The following is a 24,027-nucleotide window of genomic DNA, read 5'->3' on the forward strand; positions in this document are numbered from 1 at the left end:
CTTCCTGCCATCTACCGTGATGACGTTCAGAGGCAGCGTGGCTGGTAGTAGCGCTATGCGATGCTGCTTGATGAACTGCATCCCCACGAAGTCTGCGTTGCTCCCTGAGTCAATCGTAATGGGGACTTCCAGGGTGAGTCCATTAGGTAGCTGGAGAGTAGCAGTGAGCTGCACCACTGGCTTGGGTGGTAAGGGGTCTGTAGGCTGCAAAAGCGCTGGGGACTGCTTCACTGACTTGCCTGGCGGAGCCCCAGCATCTCTGCTTCCAGCCAGGCATTCTCGTTTCCCTGAAACTGTTCTCCTTGGAACGCTTCCCCTGTTACTGTTGCTAAGGCTGCAGTGTGCTTCTGAAGCCTCTGGGGACACTCTTTAGCCATGTGCTGTGCACTGTCACAGATGTAACACTTCCTGGTCCCTCTAGGAGGCTTCGCCTTGACTGCTCCGGACGCTGAGGCTCCGGCAGCTGTCTGAGCCTTTGCACCACCCAGCTCCATTGGTTCCTCCCCTCCCTTCAGCATAGGCGAGGGATTTGTACGTCCCAGGTCCCTGGGAAGAAAAGGAGGCGCTCTAGCTGGTGGGCGGACGTGACGCCCCTCCTCACTGTGCCAAGGGCGTTCTTCGTGGCGCACTCCTATCGTGAGTGCCCTCTGCACGACGTCTGCTAGGGTTTGAGGTCTGTCTCCCCTAGCCAGCTCATCTTTTACTGAGCCATGAAGCCCCTCCCAGAACAAGTCTCTCACTGCCAGGGAGTCCTTTTCCCAGCCCAGCACATTCAGCAATGCAAAAAAGCGAGAATGGTACTGACGCACTGTAGCCTTGCCCTGCCGCAATCCATGCATCTCCTGGCGCGCCACATCAACGTCAACGGTAGATTGGAAGCAAGCGTCCATGGCTTTGATAAATTCGTCAGAGTCCCTGCGGGCAAGACCATCTTCGCGCCACAAATTGCGTAACCAGGTTCTAGCTTCCCCAGGCAAATGGGACACAATAAAGCCTACTTTCTCCTCCTCATCTTTGAAGTCTTTTCGAAGCAAATGCAGCGCGTATACGACGTCTGCTCTGAAATTGGGATAATGCTTCAGGTTCCCATCGAAGTGGGCTACTAAATTGCCCCCCCTCCGTCCGAGTCCGATTCCCTCTGATCTGGACCCCGGGAACCCCTGTTTGCACGCCTGATCCCACCTGGCTTGCAGATCCTGGCATCGCGCTTCTGCTTCGGCAACTGTCTTCTGAGAGACCCGTACTGCAACGGAGAGTTCAGCGACTGCGTTTTGCAGGGTCGTTATCTGCTCCTCAGTAGTCATGTCTGCCAAACTTCGTGAGCTTTGCAAAAAAATTTTTTTGCGGTGCAGGAGAGGGGACTTACTGTCAAGGCTGCCTCAAGTCTCAGCTCACAAAAGACCAACGCCTATCTCTTCTTATATACAAAAGTGTTTATTGCAGTTCATTGTTTGCTTCACATCCGAGGCGCGCAGCCCTACGTCTGCTAGGCTTAGACCGCTGAAGTCCCCTCTGAATCCGTCCCTCCCCTGCACCAGTTTAAGAGGCTTGCGCTGCTCCACCTCTTTCTCTCTTTCCTTTTCCGCAGGGTCTTTCTGCCCGCTGGGGTTTCGCCCCTCCTGGATTCCTCTGACGTGGAATCAGACTGCTCTTGCCCCCTCCTGCGGGCTTTGGGACCTGGCCCCTCCTCCGGGCTCCCTGTACTTCCGCGCGCCTCTACATTTGAACTTGGCACGCGCGCCCAACCTCTAACCTTCCTTTTAACAGCTACACTACTCCCTTCACTACTCCCCTCCCCTTCCGGGAGGGTGGCTTGCTCCGACCTCCCTCCTTTCTCTGCTGCTGGAGCCGCTTCCCCTGATACACTGAAACCTCCACCCCCTTCGCTGCACTCTGGCGGGGAGGCTGGTCCTGACGACCAGCTGCCACTTTGGGATCCCCCGCTGGCCCCCTGCTCCTGACACGTCCCCCCTGGGGCTCCCCTGGCCTTGACCACCGGCGCCCCCTTCTGGGAATCCTCTGATTCGCTGGAAAGACTCATGGAATCTCTTGAGTCATTGTCATCCTCTTCCTCGCTGTCCTGGGATTCATCCCCATCGCTCTCCATCTCCTGCCTACCCTGTGCCTCTGTCCCTGAACCCCTGACAGGTGGCTTATAAAATGCTAGCAGCCTCATACTTGGCACTGCTTGGGAATTCAAAGAAACCAAAATAAAACAGAGAAATCAGTGAAATTTTGGAAGGTTCTGTCCACATGGATTCAAAATGGCTTCCAATCGCAGGTAAACATAGACCAACACCTGCTCTTGGGAACAGGTGCATGCAGTCAGAGAGCAGTATGGATCTGTTTGAATGCCTTCTTGCAAACAGTCCTGGACTTCCCTTTACAGAGGTAATGTGCCTCTCATTTGGCTAAGTACAATCTGAACGGGGATAGACTTCACATATTAAGGCTTGTGTTTGTGTACAAAATAACAATGACAAGTGGGGTAAAAAAGCTTTATTTTTCTGTCTGTTGTATAGTATACAAAATAAAAATATTGCTACTTCAGAACAGTGGAGTTTGCTTGGGTTCTTGAAGCAATGAGATTGGGTTAGTAAAAAATTGGGGCCTGGCAAACCATAAATAAAAACAAATATTTTATTTTAAATAGTGGTGATGGGGGAGTTCCTTTGAATATAAGAGTAACCAGACTGGATCAATCCAAAGGTCATCTAGTCCATTATCCTGCTTTCCACAATGTCACAGATGCATCAAGAAGCTTATACACAGGGCATGAGGCCAAGAACCCTGTTCTGTTGTTCTTCTCTCTTCCTTCAGCATATTCAAAGGTAGACATCATCCAAACCTGGTGAGGATACCTTGGATCCCGAACGCCTTGTGAATCGGACGTTTTGGCTCCCAAACACCGCAAACCTGGGAGTGTGTGTTCCGGTTTGTGAACGCTCTTTGGAACCTGAACATCCGACACGGCTGTATATGGAATATACAAGTATATAGCCAGAACTGTATATAGAACCTCCAGGTTCAGAGACAGCCTCCCTCTAAATAATCTAAATAACCTGAAGTTGTGGAGGCTAACAACAGGAAAGGGCTTTGGGTCTCAAACCCTGCTTTGTTTAAACACGTTTAAAAGGGTGTGCAAGCCAGTGGCCAGCACCACATGATGTGCTGTGTGAAGAAATTATTTCACTTTTGAACCTACTGCTCCCTTTCAATATCACTGGAAGATCCATATTTCTGATGTTAGAGAAATGATAAAAATCTGTGGTAACATGCAAACGCTTGCAACTTGTAATTTCTTATGTACTCAATCTGTGTCGTGCCATATTCAGAATTAAGTCCCACTATGTTCAGTGTAAGAGCCGTAGGCTGCATAAGATAGCCCAAATGTTTCTTGTTTATGTTTCAGAATTTTGAAACTCTTCAGGCTCAAAAGTAATTTTTTTTGTAGCCCACAAATCCTTATGCCTTAATAAATGTTTTAGTCTGTTAAGATACCTCAAGACTAATTTTGTGGTACTGTATTTCATGTGCTCTTTTTGGGGAGAAGCTGCCTTATTTTGGCGATTGTACCAGCGGGCCCCACCACCTTAATCTGGCCTTGCTTCTGAGGGCTGAATCCTCCATGGTCAACAATTGTCATGGATTTCAGAGAAGGCTTCCAATGCATACTGCTGTTTGTGGTATCAAACTTCTTTTGGGTAACTCGTGTAAGAATGAGAATAATTCAGAGAATAAGCTGAAGGTTACAAACATGGCAGTTTATAGATTTATCTTATTTTCTAAACTATAGACTCGGAAACCTACAACAACTTCAGCATCTGTGAGACTGTTCAGAGGGGGCAGGAAGGGAACTGCTTGAACTCTTAGTAACACCATAAGGCTATGGAAACTTAATTGATTAGAGTAGCGATAGGAACTAAAAATCCAGAGCCTTGTTAACAATTTTAGCTGTTGCAGTTCCCTGTGTTGCCCCAAATGTAAGATGCTTATAGGTGTGACGTTACAGAAGGCTTCTTAAGGCTTTTCATTTTGTGATTTCCTTGCATTTTGGCAGAGAGGGAATGAACCAGGATGGATTTCCAATAATATTTTGTAAGCTTATTCTTAATTATTTGGGTCTCTGAGTGTGACACGAACAACTCCTGCAGAAACTCTGAGAGTTGTTTTCATGCTGAGTCCTTGCATGTTACATTAGTATTTAATGATTTTGCACAATGTAAACACATTGCTGTTCAAAGCTATTTTTATAATGAGGAACTTTTTAAAGCCAAAAAATAGAAAAGGAAAATTTATAGTGAACTCTTACAGCAGCTGGTTGCTTGGGATGTGGAAAAAGTAGACCCCATAAAAAAGAGTAGCAGTACATCTATGGACCAATCCAAACATTATGCCAATTACATGAATGCAATTAATGTGCACATTTTTAATATAGTAGCCTCTTTCTGCTTCTGCTGTGGTCTGACAAAAATTGCTTCTCCAAAAATGTTGTTTGCCTTTCAGGGGATTTTTTCAGGGACATAAAAATCCCCCTCCTCTGCCCTAATGGTCCTAAAACTACTCCAGCATCACAAAGGCTGCTGTTTACTTAACCCAAAAAAACACATGAACTGTACTTGCACAATTATAGTGTCATGTTTGGTTCAAAGCTATATAGCCTGGCAAATCGTATTCGCGATGGGACGACGAAGAGTGAAGCCACGTGGCTGGCGCAGCAGCGATTTATGCTGCCGTCCACACCCCTTCGAAGGCACCTGGTTGGGTGCCTGCCCGTGGGCGTGGTGCGCCAGCCAGGTGAGTAGGAGGCAGGGGGCTAACGCCCCCTGCTTGAGGCGGAGACCGGCTCCCGCCCACAACCACTCCCCTCTTTTGCAGGAGGAGAGTCTTTGTAACTCATTGTTAAAGAATACGATTTCAAAATTTGGCCAAGCATGGATAGGTAAATGATGCCAACCACTTCCCACCAGCACAAACCTCTTCCAGAGATGAAGCAGAACTCTTGGCCATGCATGTATCTCTGTGCCCAGCTTCTGTTCTATCTGTACCATTCTCTTTTACCCTTTTTGACCCTCGCTCCTCCAGCACTAGCTATGGCTCTATTTCCTTTCCACTTTGCTTTCAAAACTCCCAGTGAACTCTGTCATATGCAGCATCTGCTGCTGCTTCACTGTTTCCCCTAAGATTCTGGCACCCTAAAGCAACTGCTTAGGTCGACTTTGTAACTAACTAGTTCCAAACTATATATTTTAGAGTTGTGAACTGGACTGTAGTAGTAGTGGTAGTGGTAGTAGTAGTAGTAGTAGTAGTAGTAGTAGTAGTTGTAGGAATAATTTATTTCTACCCTGCCCATCTGGTTATTTTTACAGATCATATTTTAATTTGAGATGTTGAAAAAGACAACACAATGTACATAATAATAATTATTAGCATCTGTAGAGCACTTTTAACATCATTCTGTGGTTTTTATAACAACCCTGTGAAGTGGATGAGTATTATCCCCATATTGTTGAGACTGAAAGAGAGCAGTTTGCCAGAGACCCGCCTAATGGGTTTCTACCTGGTGGTAGAGACAAGAACCGAACCACGAGCGTTCAGATTTGCAGCTCTTTGTAGCTTGTATAGGCATTACCTCTGAACACCGTATACCAGCATGAACAGGAACCATAGAGCTGTGTATGCCATTCCTGCTTGCTCTGAGCTTCCCACGTTGAGTGAGAAGCTTTGAAGGGGGTCTCTATGTGTGTTTGACTATCTTCAAACCTTCCCACTCAGTGCCTCATACTTTGATTAGGATTCCCTGTTCAAGCATAATGCCTGACTAAGCATGTCTTAGGCTGCAGTCCTAAAACACTTCCCAAGTAAGTGCAAGCCCTCTTGAACTCATTAAGCCTTGCTTCTGATTAAACATGCACAACATTGTATAATTAACTCACTGTGTTACACCAGTTCACTTGGAATGTATTATTTTAGCACTATTACAGGAATAAAATTTGAGAGCTAGTAGGAACAGAGTGCTTATCTTCTGTTGTACTTCTACATTTAGAAGCAATCATTGGAAGATAGGCAGACATAAGTTCAGACTTGAAAATGCTGCTTCAGATCTTTGTATTCTTGTATGATACATACATAAGCCTAATTGGAAGACAAAATAGGCACATTTTGATCATTGCAAAACTAATATGGATGTAAGTAGCTTAATATTCAGCTTTTTAATAGAATTGTCAGGTGATGCAATATTTGGATGTACTGTGAATTCAGTAGTTCTAATTCAACATCACCTAGACTTTGAAAATCCCAAGCTAAAAATTGCTTGAGCTGAGATAGGTCTACAATTTTCAAGTGATGCTAATGGTGTTCTGTGTAAAGATCACAACATGTTGAAATTGAAATTCCAAAGACTTCCGTTGACAAACTTTCTTTTCCTTTCTATCTCTTTTCTTAGGTTACATATTTGGGTAAAGTTTCCACAACAGGGATGCAGTTTTTGTCAGGTTGCACGGAGAAACCAGTCATTGAGTTGTGGAAGAAGCACACGCTTGCCAGAGAGGACATCTTCTCAGCTAATGCCCTTCTGGAAATCCGCCCCTTCCAAGTTTGGCTTCATCATCTGGACCTCAAAGGAGAGGCCACTGTCCACATGGATACCTTTCAAGTTGCACGTATTGCTTACTGCACTGCCGACCACAATGTCAGCCCAAACATTTTTGCTTGGGTTTATCGGGAGATCAACGATGATTTGTCCTACCAAATGGACTGCCATGCCGTAGAGTGTGAGAGCAAGTTAGAGGCCAAGAAGTTGGCTCATGCCATGATGGAGGCCTTTAAGAAGACTTTCCATAGCATGAAGAGTGATGGACGGATCCACAGGAATAGCTCATCTGAAGAAATGTCTCAAGAATTGGAATCTGACGACGGCTGACTTGAACTCATTACTGGTTAAGCAAAAGCAGAAAATGGCCCTGGGAATAGAAGCATATAGATGAATAGGCAACAGTTCAATGTGGGAGTGATGGGGTGCCCAACATGTGACTGATAGCTTTTCAAAATAAAGAAGCAATTCAGTAAATTCCCTAAAATATATGCATCTTTATAATAACTGCACCACATTGAAATCTGCTGCTGCTGTTTAAAAATGTGACAAAACATTTTTACTTGTGTTTCCATTTTACCTTCAGCCACAGCTTCCAGCCCCATTTTGGCCCTCACAGTTCAGGCTCGTCTCATAAAGATAATAAATTATTTCAGTTTTGCTTGTTGAAACAAGTGAACAATTCTAATGATAGAATCCTCTAGGATTTGTTGCTAGAGTCTTAATACAGTTGCAAATGGGATCCATTTCTAGAGAAGAAAATACAATTTGGTGGCCTACTGCTAATCCTGTTGACCGTCTCCAGATTGAAGTAGCTACCTGCAGTCTTTTAGATTAACAGCCTGAAAATCTACATAAACTCACATTTCACAGTTTGAATATTCAGAGATGCTTATATTTACACACTATAATCATATGCTATATTTTATTTTATTTTACCTTTTTAATGTACCTGCAGCCACTCATTTTCCACTTTAGCCCTATAGTTTTTAAATACAAACTTCCAGGGATACCAGAAGGCAGGTTGGGGAGCTGGGGGACCTGATTGTGAACTGTTTTTGAATGCCTGCGACGACCGAACCACTGCTGAAGATTGTGAGAGACTGTAATTTGGTAATTAATGATAAACTTCGGTAATTAAGCAGTATATAAATAGCTTCAAAATAAAGATCCTGGATAGTTAATAGTTAAGCTGCCTCACATGCTTTCCCTCAGTTCTGGCATGGTATGAGACCCTTAGTTCCACAGCAGTCTTGCCACGAGCTATGTCCATATTGCCCCCACTTCCTTGGGTATCATTTCTTAGGTCCAGTTTGATCACAGGGTATCTTACAGTGGAAAGGGATCAGGTTTGAAAGCAGATTATTTGTTGTGATTCAAAACCTCATACTAATATTTCCAGAACCCTTTTCTGGTCACAGATGAAAGGGTTCATAACTTGAGAAAGTTGTTTATTTGTTTCTTTTTAAAAAAAATAATGTTTAAAGGCCAAGCGCTGATTAATAGGTTGCAGATAACGCTGCTCCTTTATACATATAGTCTTGTTCATAAATCGTGGTAATGTTAGGGGCACGAGGGCACCTTACAGAAGCCTTAAAAGAAAGCTAATCAAAGCAGATAGCTCTAGCAGTCTGTTCCATTGTGTGTGAATATGTATACTTTGTATGTTTGTGTGAGTGTGTGTATGTGTGTCTGCGTGTGCGATCAGTGTCACAGCATGTAGATTGATCATGGGAACATACTGAGGAGGACTTGCACCTCTTGAAAATAATATGCTTATTGCTTTCCAATGTATGTAAACTATTCTGCAATGTAAAGGCATTCATACTTTAATAAAAAAAAGGTTTGAATCAAAGATAAATAATTTTAGGCTCTTTGATTTTATGCGTACATTCCTGTTTTATTTCAAATACCATGTCTCACTTTTAATATGCCATTTTACAACAGTAATTTAACTAATTCAAAGTTCTGCTGCAGCATATTAATGAAAGCTTAATATGACTAAAATAACCCTCTTACCCTCTAATTAATTGCAATAGTTATTTTATCGTTTTCCACTGAACATTAAATCTCAAATTATTGCATTTTAAAATGAGCATATAATTTTATTTTGGTCTGTGTGGACCCTCCTTCCAAGTCCCTATTTTGGCATTCAGAGCCAGAGCTGTAAAGTTTATCAGAACTGGAGGTAGTGAGATGCTCTTTCTGATTTGCAGAACTCTAAGAGGCTGTCCCTTGCTCCTTTTTCTCCACCTCATTTCTGTGGAAGGACAGCAGCCTATCTTTCCTACCACCATCCTTGTCAAATGGTCTGCTGCTGACTAGGAGGGCAAGGTATCTGAAGATGCATGCTCAAACACGGAGGTACTTTACATGTCACGTTAAACCATAGTTCATTTTAAGCTATGGTTTCATGGCAATGTAGCCAACCAGTTCCCACTGTTTCCAGGAAGCTTTCTGAGAAACCAGCTTTGCAAATTCACCCTTTGCCATAGTGCCCACATTTGTCTACATAATTGTCTGGGTGCCAATTGCTTAAGCTGCTTGTGAAGGTCTTTTTGCATGAATCACATTGCTAAAATGGATATGTGTTTTCTTGGCCCATAAAGAAGTTGGATTCATAATGGTTCTTTTTATTTAAAAAATCCACTTTGTTGAATAGTAACGATATATTTCTTGAAGAAAAATGCCTCTCATTTCTGACCAATACTGCTCCCCCTCCTTTAATTCTCTATAGATTGTGCTTCAGAATTTGAGAATATATTTTTAATGGCTTGCTAAAGCAGAAACAAGGTCTGGCTAGCTCAGCCTCTCAGCCCCCTTGACTCCAGCAGTGGAATCTAACCACCCAGATTTCTCTGGAAAGGGGATAATGAAGATAACTGCCATTTCTCCTTGGTGTTCAATAATTCTTTTTCTTTTTTTTTGGAGGCGGGGATGGAGTTTCTAGTGAATATAACTTTTGAATTATTTGTTTCCAAAATAAATTTCTCTAGCATGAGAGACCATTTGTACTTGTAGCACAGTTATACTTGGAGCCAACTTTGTCATTAGAAATGTGTCATTAGAAGCTAAAATGAGTTTAATAATCATAATTGTAAACGTAGGAGCATGGGTTATTTTTCAGTAGGACCACAGCATGTGGTTAACCTTTCCCTCCTTAGCTATGATCTAGATCAGGCATGCCCAACTTTCAAGAGACTGAGATCTACTACCACTATAAAAAAAAACTGGCAGTGATCTACCAAAGTTGAGCTTTTTTGGGGAAGTCAACATTTGGGAAGGGGGCCCACGATCTACCACGGACACCCCACGATCTACCAGTGGATCACGATCTACCTGTTGGACAGCCCCGATCTAGATGAAAATCACCCCCATGCTCTAAGCCTTAAGGGCGGGAGGGGGAAGCCCTCTCCCATTGCTGCCAATGGAAGCTGTCTTTCAAAAGTTAACATTACTGCAGGGGGCAGGCAGATTTCATCAGGATAGTGGCTGGGAGGAAGGGGTTAAACCTTCCTCATATTCTACAGTCCGGATGAAAACCAAGAGTTTCCTATGACCTTTAATTCTTTTTTAGCCTGACATTGTTTCTAATGATATGTTTACCATCCCATCCCATTTGATCAGTAATCTGACTGGTAGCAATTTTCCAAATTGGGGCCTTTCCTAGTCCACTACCCAAAATGTCACACATTGAACTTGAGGCCTTTATATGTGCGAAGCCAGTGCCCTTAAGTAGCTGTCATGGTAAAACTCAGAAACACCCCTAAAACTAACTTCAGCAATTAAATGTGGATCAGCTTTTGACGAATTAAGACCTCATTATCTTTGTTCACTAAAAGGCACCATATATAATATGAAATGTGAAAGCAACTAATATTTCAGAAAGTTCACAGCAAACAACAAACTATGTCAGTCCTGTTTCCAGTTGGACTGCTTTTCATCCTTCGTCTCTAGCTCATTAATATGGAAGGCAGGGGGGAACTCTGAAATTATCAACACAGAGAAAATTGTTTTCTTATTTTAACTCAGAATACATACTTGGTCTCACACTAAGGCCGCTTGAGCTGTAAGTCAACCTACTTCCTCACAAAGCTATATCCATAAACTGTACAATTCCTTTTAATGAATTTGATTGTTAGTCTTGAGATCCAGTTTCCCACCCCATTCAAATAAGGTTAAGTGGCCACCTCTTGAATTCCTGTCAACTTAAGACTGCTGTGACTGTCCTCTGAATTCAAACAAGTCCTCATCTTGCTATTCAGAGATGGTACCATTTAATATGGAAGGTGAACAAGAACGGAGAAAATAAACACCACTGACAGACTCATTCCTAGTATGAGATACATCTATTGCCATCTAAAGCAATGCATGCTCACAAGAAAAAACAAGCAGTGACACAAATTAGATTGAAGTTGCTTCATCTACAATCTGTCACTGCTGATAGAAGGGAATGTTTCTGGAAAATCCACATGGTGTAAATTTACATGGAGTAAAGCTCTTGTGACAGGAACCAGAAACCAGGAAATAAGAGGCAAGACACACAGTAGAACATGGGCCACATTTTATTTAAACAGCTATGTTGATAATAAACATTGTGGACAACCAAACTATATCAGATGCCAAATTGTGTCCTCAAGCAAGGGACACAAACAGGGCGATGATCCCTTTACCCGGACTATTAGGGTGCATGGAGAGCTCGTTCTGACCTCCAGGCAGGTGAGGCAGATTAGCCTCAAATATGTTCCATATCCAGGCGAAGGGCCACACAGCTCCTAGCAGTTGGCCTCTGGGGACACCCATGAGAATCTGCACCTGTTTCCTACACTTTCCTGCCAAATGTGATTAATTCATCTGTTTAAAGACACTGCCCCATTGGGCCCTTAATGCCCTCTGACATCGAGTACAGGGTGAACAAGGGTGGGGTGGGCAGTCCCTGATAATACAAAGAGACATGAGAGGGGCCTGCCTGGGGTTTAAATAGCTCCAAGGCTCATCCCAGCACCAGTGTTGCACATGTTTGTGTATGCTGACCCCTGCCTCTCTCAGGGCTACAAAAGATGCTCACTGGCCTTGTTGGGATTTGCCTGAGCCCTACCTGTGGATTAAATGAGTGTGTGTGTTTTTTTAAAAAATAAAAGAATACTTGTTATAGGCATATTCATATGAAATCTGCTTGTTCTTCATTTGTTGGTATATTGTATTTCTTAGGAAAGATCTATACTGCTCTTCAACATCAGCTTCCAGAGCAGTTTGTAAATATAATGGTCACTATTACCTGCACTTTTTTTTAAAGAGTGCTGTGAGTGTCAGTGTGCAATAGGGGGAGAACCTAGTGAGTACCTGCAGACACAAAAATCACGGAATAGAAAAATAACAAAAATATATAAGCAGCATTCCACCAAAAAAATAAAAATAAAAAACTGATCGAGGCCTTTTGAAAGTCTGGGAAGAATATAAAGGTATTCACCCAGGGCTGAAAACATTCAAATTGCCTCCAAGTTTTTGGGGTTTGGTTTGTGTTCTCATTCCTCAAATGGAGTACCATAATGAAACCAGCAATCAAGTTTGTAGTAAATCTGCTTTCTGGGGCCCTGTGTACTTTTAAGGTGAAAATGGAGCTTACTTATTTGCAATTCAGTGGTGGGATACAGTGGCGTAGTGTGGGTTGTCAGCACCCGGGGCAAGGCAAGTAATTTGCGCCCCCTAACCTGTGGATTTGCGCCCCCTAACCCATGGATTTGCGCCCCCCAACCCTAACCCCCAGATGTTGCGCCCGGTGCGGCCGGCCCCCCCCTGCACCCCCCACGCTACGCCACTGGTGGGATAGTTCCAGGTGCAAGATGTCTGTATAGAGTTCCCACCTAAGTAAAAAGGAAGAAGAGGCCCATCTGAGGCCACTGCAAATAACTGGATTAAGGCAGCAACATGTAACTGTATAGCAATCTTGCAAGCAAATAAAATGAATTGCACTCAGTTTTATACTAGCTTCCTTTGTAAATATTTATCACTAAAAATCCCCAGAAGTTATCCCATGGAAGCTGCTTCAACATTTCCTTGCTATACTATTAAGTAGTTCCACTACCGCCCCATATCCCTGCTTAATGTGGATTATAAATTTTTTGCAGATATTTTGGCTAAAAGGTTAAAAAAAGTATTAGTGGAGGAGATACACAAAGACCAAGCTGGCTTTCTCCCGAGTAGACACTTGTCTGACAATACGAGGAATATAATTAACATTTTGGAGATGTTACAAGTGAATATTAATACTAAAGTTGTTTTAATTTTTGTAGATGCGGAGAAAGCCTTCGACAATATTTCTTGGAGTTTCATGAAGAAAAACCTTCAGGGGATGGGGGTTGGTCAAGGGTTTGAAAATGGTATAAGTGCATTTTACTCAGAACAAAAGGCCAAACTAATAGTTAACAATGTGGTGACAGAGGAATTTAAGATAGAGAAAGGGACATGACAAGGCTGCCCAATTTCCCCATTGTTGTTTATTTCGGTCCTGGAGGTTTTGCTAAATATGATTAGAAGGGACCGTTTGGTTAAAGGTATACAGGTCGGAGCTAAACAGTACAAATTGAAAGCTTTTGCAGATGATTTGGTATTGACGTTACAGGAGCCAGAATCTAGTACTAAAAGAGTATTAGAATTGATTCAGGAATTTGGTCATGTGGCAGGATTTAAGTTGAACAAGTTAAAAACTAAGGTGCTTGAGAAAAATCTAACACCGATTGAGAAAGAGAGGTTTCAGAAGGAGACAGGTTTAACATTGGTTAAGAAAGTAAAATACTTGGGGGTTAATATGACTGCTAAGAATTTAAACCTATTTAAAGACAATTATGAGAAATGTTGGTCAGAAGTGAAAAAGGATTTAGAGATATGGTCAAACTTGAAGCTTTCCTTGTTAGGCCGAATTGCTGTTATAAAGATGAATGTATTGCCAAGAATGTTATTTTTGTTTCAATCATTGCAAATCTTAGACAAAATGGACTGTTTCAAGAAGTGGCAGAGAGACATCTCTAGATTTGACTGGCAGGGCAAGAAGCCCAGAATAAAATTTAAAATATTAACTGATGCAAAGGACAGAGGCGGATTTGCCCTGCCAGACCTCAAACTTTATTATGAATCAGCAGCACTCTGCTGGTTGAAAGAATGGCTACTTCTTGAGAACACAGACATTTTGGACCTAGAAGGTTTCAACAATGTTTTTGGGTGGCATGCATATTTGTGGTATGACAAGGTTAAAGCACATAAAGCATTTAAAAACCATATTGTCAGGAAAGCATTGCTAAATGTCTGGATAAGATATAAGGACTTACTTGAAAATAAAACCCCAAGGTGGTTGTCACCGATGGAAGCAAAGGCTCAGAAAAGGCTCAATATGGAGGCCAAATGGCCGAAATATTGGGAAATTTTGGAACAAGAAGGAGACAGATTGAAATTGCAGTTTCGAGAAATTAAAAAACAAAGTGCGAGATTGGCTTCATTATTATCAGATAATGGAGGCATACAATTTGGATAAGAAAATTGGCTTCCAGGTGGAAAAATCAAAACTAGAAACAGAACTGTTAGAACCCAAAACTAAGAATTTGTCAAGAATGTATAACTTGCTGTTGAAATGGAATACTCAGGATGAAATGGTGAAATCTGCTATGATTAAATGGGCACAAGATGTTGGACATAATATTATGTTTGCTGACTGGGAACAGTTATGGACCACAGGTATGAAGTTTACGGCATGTAATGCCCTAAGAGAGAATATTATGAAAATGATATACAGGTGGTACATAACCCCAGTCAAGCTTGCAAAAATCTATCATTTGCCCGATAATAAATGCTGGAAATGTAAAGAAACAGAAGGTACATTCTTTCATCTTTGGTGGACGTGCCCAAGGATTAAGGCTTTCTGGGAGATGATCTATAATGAATTGAAAAAGGTATTTAAATATACCTTCTTGAAGAAACCAGAGGCCTTTCTCCTGGGCATAGTCGGCCAATTGGTGTCAAAGAAGGATAGAACTTTCTTTATGTATGCCACAACAGCAGCAAGAATACTAATCGCAAAGTATTGGAAGACACAAGATCTTCCCACCTTGGAAGAATGGCAGATGAAGGTGATAGACTACATGAAATTGGCAGAAATGACTGGCAGAATCCGAGACCAGGGAGAAGAGTCGGTGGAAGAAGATTGGAAAAAGTTCAAAGACTATTTACAGAAATATTGTAAAATTAATGAATGTTAGAATGATGTTGGATAGAAATTAAGTGGTTTTTAGCTGTAATGTTATAAGGGAATATGAAAAAATGGATTATTATCAGGCAAAAATCTAAGGTTATAATATTTTAAGATTGAAGATTAGGATTAACAAAGAGGGGAGGGATTTGCTGAACTAGCAAACTGAATTTGGAATACAGAAAAGGGAGGCGTGAGGAGGTCCGGGAAATAAGCAAATGAAAGATAAGTGATTGAAAGACTGAATTGTTTTTAACTACTTTTATTTTGTATTTTTCTTTTATATTTTTCTTTTTCCTTTTTCTATGTTGTAATATTTTGAAAATCTTAATAAATATCTTATAATATATATATATATATATATATATATATATATATATATATACTATCAAGTATTTCCATAAAAGGGCAAGGCAGGGTTTAAGAGGGGAAGCCCTTTGATCAGCATGAAACAAGGCTGTGTTTTGACCACAGGTACTTCCAGTGCTGCACTTTCTGATATCAAAAGTGAGATTGCAATTAATAATGACTGTGTGCCTTTTCAAGGACCCTACAGATTTAATTCTAGTGGGCAAAATATTAACAAGCCATTGAGATACTGAAAGAATACCATTGTAGTTGCTTGAGCACCACTTCTGTTTTTCTGCCTTCTGGATTATACATCTTTTCTGGGTCATTTACTTTCCTGTAAAAAAACAAAACACCACCATAATGAATCACAAATTATACTTCACAGCAAGTACCTGAACCAAATCCTGTGCCAGTGAATAAATTGATTTCCCATAACATGGGGAACTAATTGTGCATTCCTAATATATTTCAATCAACATATTTTTAAAAAGCAAACACATCTAGGCCTTTGGGTCATAGCTCTTAGCTTGATATTCAGCTGTTTATGCCAGACACCAGAGAGAGACCAACCTCCATTTATCACATTCTCCTGAGCTTTAGGATGACAATATGCTGGCATGGCCACCACATTTTTTCCTTAAGACGTTGTCCTTAGCATGGAAACAATTGGACTTTGAAGTTAAATATGCTGAGGTACTTTCTGGGTTGCAAAATGTGTGCAGACTTGTGATGGGTTGCCTCTCCTGGCTCACCTCTTAATGAGCTTGGCTTTCCCTAACTTTCTCAGAAAGCTCTTGGAAACCATCAAGTGGTGGTGGCTGTTGTTGATTTTTAACCAAGAATTTTCCAAGGAAGTTTGGAATGTTGTCCTCACTGCCAACATTTCCCAATGGTCTGCACCTTTCCCAAGCAAACATGCCCCCCTGGGATCCTTTGAGATGAAGGATGGGATACAAATTCAATCACCTGATTGATCCATCTGAAGGTTTAACCCATAGCAGGGAAAGCAAGATGTGGACACAGATGCTTTCTACATTTCATCCTGAATGCCTGGATACTAATGCCTGGATACCCTTGAGCATTCACTGCTGCTTTACAGTATGCGAATTGTAGTTTCCCTTTGTGCTTCAGTGAACTGGGCCAGCAGACAAAGCATTTCAGCCATGAAGATGTCTATCATTACTAGCCAAACTTTTCTGGCTGTTTATTCTTGGAGGAATAAATATGTGTCAGGCACCAACTAGGATTGCTGTGAGCCCACTATGAATTGGAACTGAAACCAGTGGAGTTTGGACTTTGATTTGTCTTTGGAAGGGTAGAAGAACACTAGTTTGCCATTATGAGTCGTCCACCTCACTCCAAACTTCATATTATGTGAAAGGCAGATTTCAGGATAGATATGCCTAGCTTAATAATGGATTTGCAGGCAAACGTAAATGCCCCATGCATGAGTCCCTAGCTGACTCAGGTACACATGCATAACCTTTAACGGAGATGAAGTCCCTGTGGCCAACAACTGAGATAAGAGAGGAAGGATACGAGTTCTGTTCCCTTCTTCCTCCCAAACAGTTGGCCGGCCCAATTCCTAACTATTCTTAAGGGGTATGTGCCCACAACAACTCACTTCACACTATGATATAGTGCAAATGACCAAACATGTGAGGTCCCAGAGGGAAGTTCTTTGCCCTCCTCCTGTCTTCCTGGTGCTGCATGGATGTAAGCTAAGCCATAGTTTGATTTTTTTGTTACATCCGAACCCAGGCTTGTGGTTTATCTCACTCTAGACAAGCCAAAAGCTGTAGCCATAGTTTGTTCTATGGCTTACCGCCTGCAGTTTGTTTTGGGGAGACAAACCATGAGCTTGGGTTCAGTTGGAACGCTAAGCCAAACCATGGCTTATATCAGAAGGAGCATAGGACCGGAGGGGGAGTGAAAAAGTCTTCTCTCCAAGATTCTTCCTGTTACTTTGTTATGGTTTGGTTTAGCATTATGTGTGAACTGGGTCAATTTCTCAGTAAGCCAGAGCATGCATACAGCCATGCAAACTGGGGGAAAGAGCAAGTTTTTACCTTAAAAGGAGAAGGAAAGTAGTTTGCCTGTTTAAACTACTTCCTTTTTTGATTTACAAAATAGCACATCCACTATATCAGATGCATCCCAGTTCCTTCCCCCCTCCTTTTGAAGTTCCAACATTTCTTTTTTGATCAATCTAGGATATGGCCTTGTATTTGCATAAAGATCAAGACTGGGTCATAATTGTCTTTCATTTTCTGCATAAATTTAAGAAGCTTCTCAAGTGTCTGCCTCTTGTTTCATGTAGCAGATTTATGACTTCAGGACCCTGGGCATTCAGATAAGAGCATACCCCTAGAGCTGAGAAGCTGTGCAGATATAAAAATAATTTACAAACGAAATTTTCCACACTGCCGTAACTCATCTTGTTTTCATAAAGGTCAGTCTTTTTACTAAGTTAATTAGAAGATATTTTTTCCCTTTGATGCACTGGTTACAATTAATCACTTCTAATTTTCCTTATCAGTTTATTCTTTTCTCCCACCCCACTCTACCCTGCAAGAACCCAGCCCAAAAGGCTTTCTTTCCCACACTTCATTTGAGAAAGTTTGCTTTATAAAGTTGTCTAGGTAAGTAAACTACCAAAACATGCTCTTCAATTTTTGCAGTGAAAATGCTTAGCTAGATTCTTTGCATTTATAGTGGCTTCTGTGTGCCTTTCTGAGATTAGAAAACTGCTAGAATATATTTTGAAAACAACAGTTGGGATGATTTATCCGTCACCATCTAGAGGAGGAGTAGCCAACATGGAAACTTGCAGATGCTCATCAGCCCTGAGTGCTCACTGGAAGGACAGATCGTGAAGCTGAGGCTCCAATACTTTGGCCACCTCATGAGAAGAGAAGACTCCCTGGAAAAGACCCTGATGTTGGGAAAGATTGAGGGCACAAGGAGAAGGGGACGACCTAGGACGAGATGGTTGGACAGAGTTCTCGAAGCTACCAGCATGAGTCTGACCAAACTGCGGGAGGCAGTGGAAGACAGGAGTGCCTGGCGTGCTTTGGTCCATGGGGTAACAAAGAGTCGGACACGACTAAACGACTAAACCACAACAACAACAACAGATGCTCATGGAGTTCAAATCTCATAAGCCCCAACCAGCATAGGCATTGGTCAAGGATGATGGGAGCTGTGGTCCAAACACATCAGGAAGGCACATAGTTGACTATCTTCAATTAGAGTAATTCAGGTTTCCTAGTAAAGTAGTATAAGTGGACCTGGAACAAATTGTTGCATTGCCTCTTTCAACAGCAGTGCTCCTGTTCAGGGACTACCTTTCTCCAAAATACTCCATCCCACCTCCTCATCCAGTTTTCTGATTATCTGATTATGAAACTCATTATCCCTTGGCTTGTGAGCATGCTCAGTTCTCTTTGGGCTATGTTATTTAAGGAGTTGCTCAATTAAGTTTTTTCTTTTGTACTTCTGCAAACATTTTGGATTCTTCTGCCCATGCTGACAACTCACTCCTGTTTCTCAGGGGTCCTGTTTTTAGCTCTCATCATCAACACATGAGTCTGCTCTTAGAGGGAGGAGGGAGTGGTAGCCAGAGACAGTCCATGACCGTTAACAAGATTTATTGTCTTTAATTTCCTCCATCTTTCTTTCATCCGCTTGGCCGTGAGTCCTGGAAGACCTTGCAGGCCTTTTCCACCTGGCCTGGGAGGGCAGGGCCCTGACGGACTCCAGCTACAAAAGCTGAGGCTGCTGAACAGAATCTAGGGCTGGGGTATGATTTAGGGGGTTTTGTTTGGGCAACAGAGGGGGCAGGGTTGTTGCTGTTATTTTTTTGCATCTTATGATTTACTTGGAAATTGTTCAGTTTGGTTGTGTACTTTTGGATGGTTTGTTTATTGTTTATGACTACTTTTGCTATGTTTGTAGTTATGTATTTTCATTTATATGTTGTAAGCCGCCTTGAGCATGGTTTTAACTTGGGAAAGGCAGTGTGCAAATAAAATGATAGATTGATAGATTGATCATGGAATCCGAGGCGTCATACTTGTCAACCATCCAGGTACCGGTCAGACCCAGACCTGCTTTGCCTTCAGACCATTTTCTTGGACAATACCGTAAGAAGAAACCCCAGGCCTAGCACAGGACATGGTTTGCTGAAGCTTTCTTTGAACAGTCTTTCTCATATGTTTGCGTAATGACATCATGACTGCATTCATCTAATCTGCTGGGGAGCAAATCTAAGGCTGGTTTGTCTCAGTGTCAGGTAGAAAACTGGATGTGGGCACAGCAAAGCCAGCCAAGTAGCCTCTGGATCTGTCTCACTACTGACAATGGGCTCAATGTGATCCTTTGCTGTACTAAACCCAGAGCTGGTGTAGCAAAAATACAGAATTTCCTTGCCCCTCTGCTTTCCACCCTGGCCAAGGTGAATGGTGGACCTTGCTAGCCCCCAATGACTTGAATTTCATGTACACGTGAGAGGGCTCTCTCAGCAGGGAAGCCCCACTTGCTGAATGCCGTTCTCAAAGAGCTTTGCATGGCACCCACAAAACTAACCTTTAGGCATGAGGCAAAAACATTCTTGTTGAACCAGGTATTTAAACAGATTTTAATCTGAGAAAATCTCTGTCTTGTTTTAAGGTTTTATCTGCCGTCTTTCAACAATGATCTTGTGTTTTATTGTATTGATTCCCCCCCATCCCTAAATTTTAAACTGCCTTGAATTCTGTTAAGATGAGAGTGACTAACCTCTGTGGCCCTCTAGATGTTGTTGGAATCCAACATCAGCCCCAGCCAGCATGGTCAATAAATAGTCAGGGATGATGGGAGCTGTAATTCAACTACATACGGAGGGCTACAGGTCAGCCATCCCTGAGCAAAACCTTTTCACAGTGAAACAGGCTTCTCGCAGACAACACACTGAGCTCACCACAGAGTTCTGGTCTCAAACTGAACCCTCCCGCCTTCTCTTCCTTGTTTTCTTTCCTCAGAATGATGCATCACATAGATGGTATGGTTTCCTGTTGACCAGCTGCTCTGCATTTGTTGACTTGCCTGCAGGAGACCCGTGGAATAAGGGGCGCAATGGAAACAAAACACAAACACATACAAGCTCCCTTTTATCTTTTCATTTCCTCCTTTTAAACGTTTTCTTTATTTTCATCTTTCTCAGATAGTCTCACCAACATTGCAGCATTATACTGGACAGAAGAAATCAACTGCAGATGAAATCATAGCTACCTAACTAAGTGGTATGTAGAGAGGCATGTGCACAACAATACAGTGAACATTATTTCTGTATCCTTTCTATTGCAGGGGTCCAAGTCACTCTATCTGGCCTGCAGGACTCTCCCCACCACCACACAATTTCCCCATATGCCGTGCCCTTAACTGGGCCTGCTTTGCGCCCTCCTTGAGTGCTTCTGCTTTGCAATCCATTAGATCCGATATCTTTGAATCGGCTGGGTTTGGTCCTGCCTGACATTCTTCTTATGAATTCATGTTAGGCCTGTTGTCCTGATTGAGAAGACTACAGTATATTTGATTGTGATCCACATGCTCCATTCATGGATTTCAGAGAGTGTTCTTTATAATAATAATTGAAATTGATATTGAAATACTTTATTGTCACTTGTACAACTTGTATACAGTGAGATTACACGAGCATCCCCCACTCAGCTCTCTTAGTCTTAATTCCCCTCGTTTACTGACATACACCCACCAAACCCGAAAGTCAGTTGCCCTGTTGTTATCTTTTCATTCAGCAGCCTAGCAGCCCACGGATAGAAGCTGTTTTTTACCCTGTTGGTGCAACTAATCATGCTTCTATATCTTCTGCCTGAGGGCAGGTGATCAAGAAAGTGCCGGCCAGGGTGTGAATCATCCCTGAGAATTTTCCTCACTCTCCTGAGGCAACGTTCTTCCGCTATTTCATCCAGCGGATTCATGGGACAGCCCATAATATCTTGTGCGGTGTTCACCACCCTCTGTAGGCACTTCCTATCAGTTGATGTCAAACCAGTGTACCACACCGTGATGCAGTATGAAACGACACTTTCTATGTTGACCGATAGAAGGAGATTATCAAATGTTGATTGACATTGTTCTTCCGCAATACTCTGAGAAGATGGAGTCTCTGTTGGGCTTTCTTAACTTATATTTCTGAGTTCCCTGAAGCATCCCCATTCTATGAGTTGCATGGGTTGTATCCCAATCAGAGATAGGCAAATTTGTTGATTTCAGTTTCCATCAGTTTCTTCTTCTTCCAATCTTAAGTTTAATTCTCTACATTTCCACATCAGTTTGTGGGCAGTTTTATTAATAATGTTATGTGTGCATCTGCATGTGTCTTTGTTTTCATAGTTAACCAATTGCGTAGCTCACTTGATGATGCAATATTCCCAAAGCATCTATAATGTCATTTTCTGATACAGTTTTCTGGCATTGTAACTATTTATAATCCTTTTTCCTATCTCACCCCTACTCCTAGTTCTCATTTTCCCATTCTGGGATATTCTGATATCTTAATGCTGACTTATCCAAAGGAAGATGAGCAGGGTTAAGATGAGCAGCTTTGTGTGCTGACTTTGCTTTGACAAAATGGTATGTTACTGAAGCATGCTAGCAAGTTTTGTGTTGATCAGATATCTTATAATGGATTATTCAGTAATTTGAATCACATGAACCCCATTGCTTTAACATGTTTACTGAATGAAATACTATAAATTCACTGACCACACCTATAAATTGGACTGATGGACACTCTCTGAATATAATTGCACGCCACATTCCCTTATTCTCCAGATACCAGATCTATCAATATCTGTATGTATTTCAATATTTGTCCTTTTTCGCATTTCCCCCTTAATATTACATCTTTTAAACATTAATTTAGCACTGGATGGAAAAGGGGTGGGGGTTTGTTTGATGGTTCTACTCTGCTTGCTATTATTAAGTGTCTCCTAAGTCCTATTCTGTTTATGATCACACCCCTAGGATTTTCTTTGAACACATTGCCTCTGGTGACAGACATTATCATACTCCTCTGTGATACAGAAATAACTGAAGAATTGTAAACTCCCTGAGCACTTTGCATAGATGTAAAGAGGCATCTATTGATCAGCTCAGGGGCAGGTCTACATGACCCTTCCCCATCATCTATTTATTTTTCTTTACATTAGAAAATTGATATACCACTTGATTGACAACAGCTAAGCATTGAACATTAAACATTGAAACTCAGATCTCTGAAGCCCACTCCAAAGTAACTTGGAGCACAGTACAATCTAGTATGGCCATTCCTGTTCTGTGAAACAGCAGTCCTGTTGAGATACGGCAGGCATCCACTATCTACACTTTCCAGACACAACTGAAGACATTTTTGTTCTGACAAGCTATCACAACAAGATGAATAGGTCTCTGCCTTCTTCTTCTTCTTCTTCTTCTTCTTCTTCTTCTTCTTCTTCTTCTTCTTCTTCTTCTTCAGCTTTCCTCACACACATCCCAAGGCAATGTACAAAATGCAGTAAAAACAGCCAAAAAACAGCTAAACACAACACAAAAAACAGAAGCAAAAAAAATTAAAAAACAATACAAAGTACACCCAACAAGATGAATAGGTCTCTGCCTTGGGTGTATTTTGTATTGTTTTTAAATATTTTTGGCTTCTGTTTTTTGTGTTGCATTTAGCTGTTTTTTGGCTTTCCCCCCTGCATTTTGTACATTGCCTTGGGATGTGTGTGTGGAAAGCTAAACAACAACAGCATATTAATTAAAATATAGCAAACATTAAAAAATAATTAACATAAAAATTATCAAAATATAAATAAAAGATTAAAATAAAGTTTTAAAATAATTATATTTTATTTTGCATTTAGTTTGTTTTTACTCTTATGTATTGCAAACCACCCAGAGAACAGGGTGCAGCACACAAATGTCATAAAACAAACAAATTGAACTAGTGCCCTTTTTTGTGAAATTCCCAGAAGCATCTCATTGGCGATTGTGGAATGCAAGTTTCTGGAGAAGATGCCTATTTTGTCTTTTCCGTGCAACTCTTCTTATGGTCACATGACTTCTGGATCATGACTTCTGCATGTCAACGTTACTTCATTTGTTTCATTAAAGTTGTGGCTTCGTTTGTTATTTACCTGTAGCCTTTGTTACCAGGTTTATTTTAAATAGCTGATTCACCTTTAAAATTTGGATGGATGTGCACTGGGTCCTTTAAATGCTTCCATTAGTGTAGTTGCCAGACTGATCATGCATTTAATAGATTCTAGCTTCTATGGCACTTCAAACAAACAAACCCAGGAGAATAATAAGAATCTGGGGAAAACATCAAAGTTTTCCTTTTAAAAAGCTGAACTGATTAACTGCTGTCTATTTTTATAATCATCAAAGATGCAAAACCATCTCAAAAGTATGAACTAGTGAAACCTGAGAACTGTAGCACAGTAAAGCTCAATTAATATACTGGGAATGACAGCTATTGAATATGAATGAGGCACACTTAAAACCTTGGGTACAAAGGAAAGGAGATTCAGTGTGAAGCTTGACGGGTTAGCCTTGATTTTATTAACAGCTGTACAAATGGGAGGAGAATAACTTATTTATGTGTAACATCCTTACTCTGGGGTATCTTGATGTTCCTTCCTCATTAATTTGAAGCAGAAATGTTCAACAACAGTAAGTTGTTGTGCGACCATGCTTAGATACTTGTGCAAATGCTTCACCATTGTGAACACTTCTATTTGAAATCTGGGTCTCCCCGGAGAGGTTTGTTAACCATCATTTCAAACAAAAATGTTGAATG

The 24,027-nt window shown here is 41.5% G+C and overlaps 1 protein-coding gene across 1 annotated transcript in view; it reads left to right on the forward strand.

Annotated features, from left to right (window-relative positions):
- The window catches only part of PID1 (phosphotyrosine interaction domain containing 1), a 100,915-nt gene extending 92,459 nt beyond the window's left edge, over nt 1-8,456 (forward strand). Inside the window, exon 3 of the mRNA XM_081007015.1 lies at nt 6,446-8,456. Within this exon, the coding sequence (XP_080863141.1) occupies nt 6,446-6,922 (477 nt within the window). The 3' untranslated portion in view covers nt 6,923-8,456. The remainder of the gene's footprint in view (nt 1-6,445) is intronic.
- The last annotated feature ends 15,571 nt before the right edge of the window (nt 8,457-24,027 follow it).

The sequence above is a fragment of the Podarcis pityusensis genome, assembly GCF_964106645.2.
Source record: "Podarcis pityusensis genome assembly, chromosome: 5".
NCBI lineage: Eukaryota > Metazoa > Chordata > Lepidosauria > Squamata > Lacertidae > Podarcis > Podarcis pityusensis.